The sequence below is a fragment of the Drosophila takahashii genome, chromosome 2L (assembly GCF_030179915.1).
Source record: "Drosophila takahashii strain IR98-3 E-12201 chromosome 2L, DtakHiC1v2, whole genome shotgun sequence".
Classification (NCBI taxonomy): domain Eukaryota; kingdom Metazoa; phylum Arthropoda; class Insecta; order Diptera; family Drosophilidae; genus Drosophila; species Drosophila takahashii.
In genome coordinates, this window is record NC_091678.1 from 10,910,495 (window position 1) to 10,923,684 (window position 13,190).

The following is a 13,190-nucleotide window of genomic DNA, read 5'->3' on the forward strand; positions in this document are numbered from 1 at the left end:
TAAGATTAAAACATATTATTTTTTTTATATAGGCTTGACTTTTTAAAACAATAAAATAAGGTAATTAATTGTATTAATTTACACATAATAAAAACATGTATGTTCTTAAAATAAATCACTTAAAAATCAAGCTAATGTTGTGAGACCTTAACATTAATCTCTTTTCCCAATTCAACTACCTAATTTCCCGTGATGAGGGTTATTTTCTCAGTGCATCTTCCGCTCTGTGTCACGACAGGGCAAGATTTATTTTCGGTATTCCATGGGCGACTAAAATGCGCTGTCAGCGCAGCAGTTGCTGCCATACGTCGCCGTCGCCATCGCATGACTTGGGCTGTGGTTGTGGCTATGGCGATGGCTATATAGATACATTAGCCGATGGTGGTCCGGATCCGGACCAAGGGGACCCACAGAGCGATCGTTCCCGTTCCCCCTCATTGCACTTGACACCCGAAATTGATGCGCCACTGCGCCCGAGCCGGGCCACATTAATTAGGCAAAATATTGACATGCTGACGTGTGGTGTTGGCTATTGATTAACGCATCTCTCTGGGGTGTGGGTCGGGGTTTTATTGGATTATTTTTAGTGGGATTATGTGGGGATTGGTTTGGCTTAGTTCGGGATCTTCACTTGTGCATTTTATATGTGTGTGAGTGGCTGCTATCGAAAAGGCCTAGTGGCTGTGCTTCTTCTCCGGCAGGTGGCAGGTAATCGGAACGTCGGATGAGTTCGGGGCTGGATTCTTCTTGTTCTTGCTGCAGCCATGGAAGGGACGCAGGAGTCGGATGATCAACTGCATAAAGGCTCCCCAGCGCGCATGACCTAGGATTGGGATAACGCTTGGGTTTAGGCTACATGGAACTGTCCTTTGGCGGTCTATATTTATTCTTACCATAGTCCTGGGCATTGCTCTTCCACTTGGCATCTTTCGGCATCTTATCCACCATCTCTGAACTGGTCACCACATTCGAGTGCAGCGAAGAGGAAGCCTTAGCCCGAGATAGCCTAACCACCTGGGGACTGCGCTCTGGCACCAAGTGAGAGACCTCAACGATGCCCGAGTTTGTCTTTAATGGAAGACGTTCCTCCGATTTCATGCCATTAGCGCTGGCGAATCGGGCACAGCTCTCGGTGGTCTTCTTGAGCAGGAACCAGGACTGCTGCAGAACATTACCGTCCTCGATGAGTTTTTCATAGCCATTTAGAATACGGCGCACATCTACGTTGATTAGCTCCTCAGGAACCTCGGGCAGGTCGCCAAAGTCCTGAAAAAATATGATTTAGGAGTGAACTAAATTAAAAGATCACCCTTGAATCCCACCTGCGAGGTCTTGCGCAGATCCTCGAAGCGCTGGATCAGCTGCTTGATGTTCAGACTGCCCTTAGATCCCTTGGTGTCCGTCGAAGGCTTCGAAGTTGCCCCTCCTTCCGGCGGATCGGTGGCCATTGGCTGGGCGTCCACCGCATCCTCCATGCTGGAGGAGCTCATCCGGCTGAGCATCTTGGCTGTCTGCTCCATGAAGGTCGCCTGGCGATCGCGAAGTTCCTGGAGTCGCATCTTCAGCTCGTCAAGGTAGGCCAACTGGCGGGGAGTGGGCTGCCTGGTTGCCATTGTCAATTTTGCTTTCCCAGTTTCAGATTCTCGCGAACATCTAAATTGGTCCCAAAATGCAGTTTTGGGAGTAGATTTTTTTTGGGCTATGTGGTTTTGTGTTGAGCTTGTCGGACCTATTGTGTCTTTATGGGGATGTCAATGGGTGAAAACTACGACCGTAGTGAGAGTGACTCTAAAGTCCCTGTTTACTACAACGAACAAGTATTTGAGCTTACAAATTGAGGGCCCTGGAAAGTATGCAATAAATTTTGAACCTGGGACCTTGACTAAATTTTTTATTTAAATTCTAAAATGATTATGCCTAAGTCTAGATTTTTTCAAAGTCCTGATAAAAAAATAAATAAATACATTTTTAAACTAGGACCTTGTCTAAATTTTTTATTTAAATTCAAAAATGTTTTTAACTAATTGTAGTTTTTTCTAGTCTTTAAATGTCAATAATATTGTAAAATATTTATCAAGAATATTAATTATTTAGTTTAGTTACTCGAAGGGTATCCCCTGGTCGAACAATTATATTTTAAAGCTCCGCTTTGGACATGGCCTATTACTCGTTATTTTTATGAGCCCCAAATTGAGATATCGCCTGCAATTCTGTCTGGGCTAACTAAGTTGTAACTGCCCGCTGCCCCACGAAACCGATGCCGATCCCTCCCCCGACTTTCATCCGCCTTCGGTTGAACAATGGGGTGATGGGCGAGAGGGGGCAAGGACAGTGGGCGGAGGGGCCATTCCTGATACACCTATATATCTTCGGTTTAGCCTCTTGCCTGAAATGACTCGCCTTGCGATGCTGCGGGTGGTTGGGGCTAGTTTGGAATTTCACGGAGGAAAACGTGCCGCTGCCAACGGCTGACGCCTACACTGAGGAAAAAGAGGGCGTGTCGGCCACTCTGTGACTCCCAGACTGCTGTTGATTTCCCCCGGAGGTGGGCTTGGACTCCATCCCCCCTACCTCTATCTCTCGAATCCGGCGAGTGTGCAATTGTTGTTTTCATATTTTAATGCCTTTTTGAGTTGGTAGGCGTGCCACGACACGATTCTTCTTGCCGATAAGCTGTTATTTTTATGGGCCCCCGCCGAATCGGATCGACTTGAAGTGGAGTGGAGTCGGTGGTGCAGGGTGGTGCCGGGTGGTGCGCCGTGGTGTGCGGTGTGGGCTGGCTGCCGACTTAAAGAAGTTAAAATTATTACACCGCAATTGTCTTGATCGTTGATTTATGTGCGCTTTTGTTGGCGGCTCTCTTGGCTCACGGCTTTGGTTACTTCTTTTATTTTTTGGTTTTTGTCTTTTTTCTTTTTGAAGTTACCAGTTGGCCAACAGGCAAATTTGTGTGGCTGTTGATATTTATTGGCCATGTTCCGGGCATTGGCATCAATTGTGTATGCAATATGGGAAGTTGATTATGCCTCTCATTAGCCACCGTATTTTTTCCTTGTGCACGAAGTGGCGACAATTTCATTCCCATGGACATGGAGTGGTACTTTTTTGGGATCACTAGCTCTGAGATACGAAAGGTTATAAATATGTATAGAAATATTATTCAGAAAACCTTAAAAAATTGCCCATTTCCAATCCCGAAAACATTATTTTTACCAAATATCAAGTCTGAATCATAAATATCCGAATTCTTTAAAGTGCAGTATTTTTAATCCTTCTTTTTGCAACTTTTAGGCATTCTCTAATTGAGTTCTTGATCCGGCGGCACTACTTCCTACCCAACGTTTTTCGGTGAATGTCTGGCCTGTGTCATAACAGACCGGGCAATCTCATCGCCTCCTCCCGACCAAGCCCAATCCCAAACTGAAACCCAAACCCAACCCAATGCGATCCAATCCGATCCGAGTCCCATTGTGCGACTCCAGCACGATTAAAGCCGACCGCATTCGTAGCCGCCTTCAATTGCCTGCAAACTTAATGATTTCATCTTTCATTGAATTCAAATTTGTTTCCCCATCGGGCCCCCACGATGTCCGAGTGCGATTTGCAGCTGTGCAGGGAGCACGATGTTCGGTGTTCGATGGTCGATGGTTGGTCTCCAGTATCCAGTATTCAGTTTGCAGTTTGGGGCTGCTGAATGTGGGCGTGCCTCCATCATACGCCCCTGGAGTTATTGTCGTTGTTCTCTCCGCACTGTTGATAGCCACCGCCGCGGACCGAGCCTCGAAAAATAACGAATTTATTATTTATTTCACCTGACAGCCCGGGCAACAGACTCTATAAATTTCCCTAGCCACTCCACTCCTCCACTCCGGCCCGGAATCATATTTATGGCCCCATCTGTATCTTTCTGACGATGCGCATATGAAAACGAAATTATTGATAAGGCTTGCATAGCACTACATGCCCTTATTTTTCAGCTCTGATTGAAATACCGCTTTCGTCTGGCAATGCAACAGCTTCATTTGGACAACCAAGCAAAAGCAAAAATGAAAATGAAAATACAAAAATAAAATCAGGAGAAACCGAAAGGTGGAAATCAGCTGCAGCAACAAAGTTTATTGGCAACACACAAGGAGGTAAGAATAATAAAACCTTAACCCAATATCCTGCTTATGGTCATAATTTTTATGCTGCTTCCAGCGAAGAAACCAAAAAAGTGCAGATCGACCGCCTGGGCTCAGCTTATTGCAGTTGGTCCAGGTCCAGGTCCCAGGTCCGGGGAACTTTCCCTCCAATCCCCAACGTGCCCCGTATTTCATTATGAATTGCTCTTAACGATGTTCCATTTTTCATGAGCGCATTCATAAACCTTTTTCTTATTTTCGACTTGAAGCGGATTGTTGTTTGCATCTCGCCGTTGCCATTGCCATTGCCGTTGGTAAAGAAGAAGGCGATTCTGTCTGTCTGGCGGTTTGGCTGCCCCAGCACTCCTCCTCCGCTCCGGTTAGCAAGTGAATGAATAATTGCACCAAGGTGTTGTAAGAAGAGCTCTGCTTTTCGTATCCTTCCCTTACAGTGGTGGTAATACTGTGGTAATAAAAACACATTTATATTTTTACCATGTTTAAAACATTTTTTAATTTATGAGTTTTTTTATTTTTAATTATTTATTTAATGAATTAATTTTTTTGTCTTCAATGTTATTATTGATTTTATCAGTAAATTTCGATTATAAAATGTTTTAAAAAAGTTTTAAAATAGTTCTCTGGCGATTCTCGAGGTATTTATGTAAAATATAAAAACTGTATTTAAATATTTCTTTCGTTGCTTAAAAAATACTTGTAACTTTGTCATTTTCAGTTGCATCTATGATTGACAATTCGCTGAAGAACATTTTAACTAGCTTTGGTAAAAGTAATTTTTCAAATGCCAGTTAAAGGCCCCTAGGGAGACTTTAACCCCTTGCTATGCCCTCTGTTTCCGTTTCCTCCGTTTCTTTCCGTTTTGGCGAAAAGCAATTCCCTTTTACAATTCCGCGGCTCTATGACCAAGAGTCTTGGGCTCTGAACTGCACGGGAAAAAATTTTTACTTCTAACTCGGTAACAAAAAGTTAAGAAATATATTTAATATTTATTCGTATTGTAATGTGTTTAATTGAGTGCTGAAATATGATTGCAGAAAATAAAACAAAGTTTTCAAGTGCTTTCGAATCAAGTCTCTTCAAGGGCTTTTCGAACTGATCTGAATTTTTCGCGGTGTATATAAGGGTTTCCTCGGCTCGGGCTGCTGTCAAAGGCGCAGCGGGCAGTCGTAAAATCGCGGCAAACACAATTGAAAAACGACCGGGCCGTGGGAAGTGAGAGGGGAATATATTGGTGAGTGAAGGAGTGCGGCGGCAAACACTCCACACTTGTCAGCAGCGGCCTTAGCCGATTGTGCCGGGTCCAGAACCCCCTTCCAAGCCTCTGAAACCCCCCTCGACGCCCCTGACTCACGCTTATGCCCACAAATCATAAATTGCCGCCTTAAAATTTATCTTCAATTTTCGAGACCCCATGTGGTGCTTAGCGAATGGTGTTTTGAAATTTATTGCTGCATTTGCAATAAATATTGTCAGTTGAGTCGGGCCAACAGAGGAAGCGAGATGGAGGAGTGGGTTGGAGCGGGATGGCCATAATGGCGGCGTTTGCTTGCTTTTTGCATGATTGCCGCTGTAACGCCTCTGCCCAAAACCCCCCCCTGTTAGCCGCACTCTGCCCCTGGAAATCCTCCATTCAGTTGGTTCCTTCTCGACGTCCCCTGGATTGTTTATTGTTTTCGTGCATATTAATGTACGCTGATTGCGGGCCATGGCTAGCGGCGAGAGGGGTCGTTCTGTGCCGCAGGGGGAATCCCCCCGCGTGGCAGTTAGCAGCTGCCGTGCTGTGTCCTTTCCCGCCGAAATCCCCTTCCCACACCACCCATGATTGTTAATTTACAGCGCGAGAAATTGATTGCCATTTTGTTAAGATAGTGTGTGCGAAAGAGCGGGGCTTTAAAGATTTCAGGGGCGTACGCGGTGGTGAAGTTTTCCGCAGGGGTGTGTCCTTCAATATTTGCCGATTAATTGTGGTTCCTTTGTACTAACATATTATTTATCGCCTGGGTCTTGGGAGTGGGGCTAATTGGGGTGGAGCTCTAATGAAATCATCAGGATGAAAAGATTTGACAGCTCAGATTTCAGCTGGTTTCTCGGAAATATATGAAAATTTAAGGCTATCCTGAAGGTTTTTTCCGGGAAGTTGATACGTCTATTGAAATACATTACATTTTGCCGATTTTTTTTAGTTTAAAATATAAATTTATTTTAATTTAGCTGAAATATTTAAGTATTCATTTTTTTATATTTAAAAAAAAATAAGAAAGCTACGCACAAATTAAGTTCCGAAAGTTCTCAACCCTTCTTAAACATTTTCCGAAATAAGCTGCCATTTGGCCACCAATCTCGATCCGTAAATCAGTGGGTCATATTTTCTGCACCATCGTTTACTGAGATCTTTGGGGTTCTTTTGCTGTGCACTTTCACTTAGCCCTCTGAGCACACAGTAAATGTAACTAAGCTCGGAAAGCTTCGACGACTCGTTGGACGTCAGGCGGCATTGGCAGACCCATCAATCAATTGACAGAGGGCCCAGACATGGACACTCGAACCGTAAACCTCGTAAACCTCGTATCTCGGGCGCTGCCTATCGAGTCCGAAAGAATGGAATAACTTTCCCTCCCGGCCCCCGCACTTCCTGTCGCCACAATTTGTTTGCACTGCTGTCAAGCGACGATGACTCTCTCCGTCTTCCTCTGACTCTTTACCATTCGGTTGCCTTGTAAAAAACGAAGCGGGACTACAGAAAAACACCGAGAAAAATCCAATGACTTTTATACAAAATCTGATTCAAACTTGAGAGAACCTAATGTATTTTCAATTTCCAAGCTTGATAAAATTAAATGAAATTGCACTTCCGATTACTATCGTCCTTATAGCATGATCGATTAGGGCAAACTCAAGACAAAGGACCTAGATTCAAATTACAAATCTAACTAGATGGGATCAATTAATCATTAGTATTGCAATCCTAAGACTTTCTAGGAAAAGTTGAACAAAAATGGTCTCTGAATCTATCGAGAAATGAAAATAATTTGTTTCCAGTGCAGAAACCGGCAGGCCTTGCACAAAACCCATCGATTCGAGCATGTGACAGGCATCAGGCAGAGCTCATCAATCTCCTGTCGGTCCAAACAAAATATGCAATATGTTCACATTGCGGTAGGGAGAAACCTCAACACAACACGAAAGGCGAGCATCGATAACACGGGGTTTGCGAGGGAGCGGCAAAAGTGAGATATACAAACAAAAATTAGAACTCTACCGAATACCATACCGAACCCCTTCTTGTTACTGCGGCCTAACCGCATTCAGTAAATATTGTACGGGGCGAAAAAACAAAACCGAAAAAAGGAAAAATTAGAGAGTATGTGTTGACAGCAGTCATCAATCAAGTGACACAACTTTTGACATGTCAAATGAACGAGCGAGCGCATAAATTACAATGGCAGGCCACCATTTATACTACTGCGACCCCGAAAGTTACAGAATCGCTGAGAAAGATAGTGACTGTGGGCCTCCAGTAGCCGACGAGTGAGTAAACATGCCGGCAATTGGAAAACCGATTTCATCAGGGGAATGGGGAGGGGGAATGGGATGTGCGGCGTGTTAAATGTCATTACACTTATCGATAAGATTGATAAGTGTAAACGGTTTTGCGTGTCGCTGCTTTTTCTGAGTCATGCGCTGCACAACAGAAGCGCGCCGCATTTAATCACTCCGCAACTGACTACCAGCCTGAGATACTCAGATACCAGATACACAGATTCCCGTACTCACACCTCTACGTAAGCCATCAGTTACGGGCCAGACAATCTGTCAAACAGTCACGCTGACAGGCATTTCCACTTAAAACAATGCCAAACAGCAACAGCTGCGGAAAAACTCCTCATTTCACTCTCCACACTACGCTGTAATTTATCCGGATTCGGATTTGGTTTCGGCTCTGGGATGTGGGAAAGTTGCTGAGCCGGCAAGAAATCCAAGATTGTGTTTATCAGCCGGAGAGTACTTAACTCGTTAGTTTCGAGCTCGAGTGGATTGACTTTATTACTAAATATTTTCCTTAACTGGTTGCGATTACTTGAGAAAATTGACTCAGGTAATACCAGAAGATATTTATTGGACAAATGTAAACACTCCTTTAAAAATTTCTTAACTATCATGATAAGGATTTACGAAGGTTATCTAATATCAAAATGGTATATTTCTTATGGTTTTTCAACTTTTATACGTATATGATGTTTTGATTCTAAAAATCAAAACATTTATGAAGATTTTTCTTAATAGTCTCAGTTTTTGAATTTGTAATACTAAAATTGCATGAAAAAAACCTACAACGTCAAAAATAAATAAAGAAAGGGAAAAACGGAAACAAATATATAAAAGTAAAAGTCTAGAAAAATTGTTACCCAATTCAAATATCTTTAAAAACAAATTTCTTTTATGTGGAAAAAAATGTATTCAACTCATTTGCTTATACAATTTTGTTATACCAGTTTTTACGCACTTTAGAACAAACGGTTAGCACGGATAAACAAAATTTTTACCGGGGGGTCAAATCATAGGATTAAATGCATAATAAAGGCAAAAGTTGGCAACAGTGTGGAGTTGGTTTTTCAATTTTCGCCTTGTTTCCGCAGTGACAGATTTTACTTTTTGGCGGATCGTGTGTGTGTCGATGGGTGTGCGGTGTGTACGGTGTGTGCGCCGTTGGCAGTGACAAATCCTTTAGCGTTATTTGCGCATGTCGACACTTTGACAGGCGCCGACACATGCGAGTCGCTCCACGTACGCAGTCGGCCAAAGCCCCTATCATATTTCTTTGGGTCTCAGTGGATTCTCTTTGTTGCCGTAGCTTCCTGTCTGCCCAGCTTGCGGCAAAGTTTTTAATAAATTTGCGTCGTTTCGGTTGATTTTTTTTTCACGGTTTCGTCTGGCTTGCGGGTGAGCGAAATCCACCGAAAACATTTATTTCAATTTTCCCCTCATGTCGGACAGGCAGCGCAACATGAGAAAGGAAAATTGCTGCTGCCAGAGTACTTTACAAATTTGTTTCCGTCTCAAGCGCGGCGACAGGCGAGGAGCGTTGACAGCTGTCAGTGGAGCTGGCTCTTGAGCCGGAGCCAAAAAATATTGACAGTTATCGTACGTCACATGCAAATCAAGTTGGACGCGGTGCACTCGTGCGATATGTTTACCGTTGCCTCTGCACCAAATTGGAAAATGTTTGTCTTTTTGGTTTTGGCCTAGACAGAAGTATACCTTTTACTGCTCTGCCAAAAATATTAACTTAAAATGCGAAAAATTGTTAAATAATATTTATCTGTCAAATTAAAGAAGTAATTTGCTTAAATTTCTATTTCTTTTAATAAATTTGTTTTAGGATTTTCTCATTGTTTATTTTTAAAACGTTGTTCCTAATGTCTTCGTTATCATTATCAAAGTCCCTAATTAAATATAATTCTGATTTGCATGAATTAAATTAAAGATATTCAAGCGTATATCTAAAAATTCCACCACTGCGATGTACAAAAATAAAGATAAATTGGTGAAATGCTTGAAAAGCTCACTGTTTGCCAAAATGAAACGCAGCGAGACGAAACGAATTGAAATGGGAAAATCCTTTGCAATTAAGAACTGTCAACGGTCTTTTGTTCACACAACATTCTTGGAATTGTTTGCGAATTCCCCAACACTCATTTGATTTACGATTTACTGCACCGTGTTGAAAGTAATTTGGCGCTCGATTTTCTTTTCCGAATTTCCCTGCCGTTCAAGCCATTCGCCTTGACTGTTGTTCGCCGGGCTGTTTGTTGCCTGTCTGGGGCCTGACATGTTGGCATCTCTTTGTAATTGATTAGCCAGCGGGGTTATTCACTGACACTGCCTGTCGGATCCAATGAGAACAGTCTCCGCTCCTCGAGGGAGATCACTTCGAGAGTTTTCGGGGCGTGAGTCCGTGTGTGATTGATGGCACCAATCGCTAAAATCAATTGATCGAGCAACACTTTTATGAACTCGCCGAGGACATGAATCATTTGGAGAACATAGGTTAGTCCTCGTTTAGAAAGGGGGTTTCCTAAATAAATCTTTGCTTAGCACCTAGACTATACGCGGCTTAATTAAAAATAAAATATAAAAATATTTGAAGAACAAACATTTTAAATTTCAGAAATAAAACTGTACATAATTCAGAACCATTTTTTTTTACTTTGTATTCAATTAATTTGTAAGTTCCATATATTTTCTATACATATTTGCTTTTAGATTTTATCTCGATCAAATAGCTGAACAATTGCCCTGTTGGCATTGGAATTACGGGCTGGTTTACCCTCATCCGTTCTCTTATCTCGGCCAATGTTGATGTTAGATTGCCGCATTCCGCTCGCCAAGTGATCGATGAGGGACCATAAAGCTGCCAAAGTGTAATTCCAGTAGGCGCCGCAGCATAGAGAGTGGGCGACTGCACTTAACTAGTAGAGTATCTATAAATCCCATTCGACCATGTTTATCTTGTGGATATAGCGATAGATAAGCGGCGGGTAAGGCCAGTGATTTACAATCGCTGCTGCTCTCATCAATCAAAACCGGAAATGTCAGATCGTCGCCTTAAATTATGATCGCTCTGCCTCTCGCTCTTCGGGAAGATAACCCTCTTCGGTTCCTTTTTGGCCCCCAGCATCGATCAATAATTCGCCGCTTATCGGGAATGCAATTTATAATACAAAATGGCAGTCGAAAGCCGAAGCTCGAGAAAAAGGGACCATAATTAATATTTAAAAGCCCCGGCTACAGTACTCCGCCCCCGGCTCCCCATTTCCTGGCCCATCTGGTGTGCTCTCCTGTTGCTTCATCGGCGATTCCAATCAGATAACATTAGCACGTCACATCACACAGCGTGCAAAAATTATTATTCATTGAATTTGTGATAAATGTGACAGGCCCAACAGCACTCCGAGGGGTCTTAACAATGCCGATGCCGTCGAACAGACCAGCCGACCGACCAGCCTGCATTTCCAGGCCAATATGGCCAATACGGGCCAAGACCGGACCCAACCAGGCCGCATCGAAGCTGTCAAAAATTTGTTGCAAAAAGATATTATCTGGTATGGATGGGAAGGACCGGCGATGACGATGACGGACCCTGTCTTTGCCTCTGCGAGTCAGTGATGGCATTTCGGCGGGATTCGTCCTTTATTTTTTCTGAAAATAGGAGTTCTTGCGATCCCTTTTCTATAAAATCTTAATTATCCGTCCTTCTTTTTATTATTTATTATATTTCTTTAACCATTTAAAATGTATAACTTTTTGTGGTTCTGTTTTTAAAATATTAAGAAAATTGATCATCACTGACTAGTGTGTCTGTGCTCCGGGCTCATCAATAATGAGGCGACGAGGATGTGGCTCGTCGGCTTGGTTGCTGATGATGGTGATGACCATGATCGATGATTGACCTGTTTTTGTTTTGCCCATCTTTAGAGTGACGATTGCCGGCGAGTCTTCCTCTTCCACTGGCTCTTGCACTGACCACACCCATTGACAGGCATGTGCAATGTGCAATTATTTGCGGAGAATCACAACAACAACGGGGGGAGTACTCAAATGGAATTGCCACATTGATTGATGTGCTCAATAAATTGCACGACGAGCATCAACTGTTTCTGCAGTCTGGCACTGGGAATGTGGCATGTGATAAGGCCAATGGGAGGTGACAAGAAAACCCAGCTGCGGAGCCTTTAAATGTCCAATAGCCGTCGACACAATGGCATCAAGTAATAGATTGAAGAGTGCGAAAAGAATTGGATTGACAGTCCGAAAATGCTCATATATCAATTAGAAACTATTTGCATACAAAGTAGAAATTTAAAATCTCTTGAATAGCATTTTTAAAATTGTAAATAAATTGTCAGATATTAAATATTATTTTTTTTTCATTGTAGAATCCATTTTTTTTATATGACACCTTATTGTCTTGAGTTTTTCGCATATGCCGCAGGGATCGGCATCTTAATCCCCAGCGGAATGCCTTTCAACGCGTGATTCATTGGCAAGGCCTCCACAGTCTTCGGGGAACATTTTAATTATGGTTTTTAATTTCACGGCCCATATGGCCGGCTGTCAGGTGATTTCCCCTGAAATATGCGCAGCACTCACATCTATCAAGAACGCTTGGCTGGAGGCACTGGCTCCGAGCGAAGAATGCGCACCGAGCGGTGAAATATTTCACTCTATTTCTGTTTTCGTCTTTCAGAACGAAATTAAGTGTTAATCTCATTTGATTTGTCATTTTCACATGACGTGATTTGGCGGCCTTCGCTTTGGCCCGTGATGTATGGGAAACAAATGTTTCTCTGACACATTTATTTGTTTAATGAGACGTTGAATAATTAGTTGGATATGGCACAGGCGCAAGAAAACACAGTCGAGTACAAAGGCGAAAAACACAACTCGAATAGATGTGGATTTCCATCCTCACACCCCCGCACACACACAAAGACACACATCAGTTGGCATGGCAATTTATAAATTATGATTGACGACTCTGTGTGCGGAATTGTGTGACCCATCGCAGTTAGCCTCTTCCCCTGCACTCCTTTCCCCCTGCCACCCCCTTTGAAAGCCCCTCCCCTCGCCCCATCATCGTGTGAGTCTCGTCAGACATTTTTCTATATAGTTTTTTGCCCTGGCCTCGGTCATTATGGCTGACAGCGCGCCTTCAAAATGATGAGTTTAGATTGATGGCCGCACATCACTCAGCGAGATGGCAGCCACACCGAGTAGAGGCGGAAACTTGATTGGGTTGTGCGAAGTCAAGATACCCTCTCTTGAGGACTCCGTACAGGTCCTTGCAATTTTCTAAGATATCTAAAGGAGTTAAGAATAAATATAAGTAATTATGAAAAAATAGGTAAAAGAAAACCAGTCCTATTTCTTATGTTTATGGAAATGTTTTTGAGGGAAAAAATGTAAAATAATAAATTAACAAATAATAAATACAAAAAATAAATTTAAAAAATAATTAGCTATTAAAATAATTTTTTAACTAAT

At 42.7% G+C, this 13,190-nt stretch overlaps 1 protein-coding gene across 2 annotated transcripts; it reads right to left on the reverse strand.

The window, feature by feature from the left end:
• Nucleotides 1-548: 548 nt before the first annotated feature.
• LOC108061254 (uncharacterized) lies at nt 549-1,767 on the reverse strand. Of its 2 annotated transcripts, none has more exons than XM_017147344.3 (3): nt 1,323-1,766; nt 894-1,266; nt 549-823 (listed from the first exon to the last, which is right to left on the reverse strand). In XM_017147344.3, exons 1-3 carry the CDS (start codon nt 1,611-1,613, stop codon nt 675-677), a joined length of 813 nt encoding a protein of 270 aa, XP_017002833.2. In that variant the 5' UTR covers nt 1,614-1,766; the 3' UTR covers nt 549-674. The 2 variants fall into 2 exon arrangements, with proteins under 2 accessions (XP_017002833.2, XP_070075842.1); XM_070219741.1 differs by having other exon boundaries at nt 593-840; nt 1,323-1,767.
• Between the last annotated feature and the right edge of the window lie 11,423 nt (nt 1,768-13,190).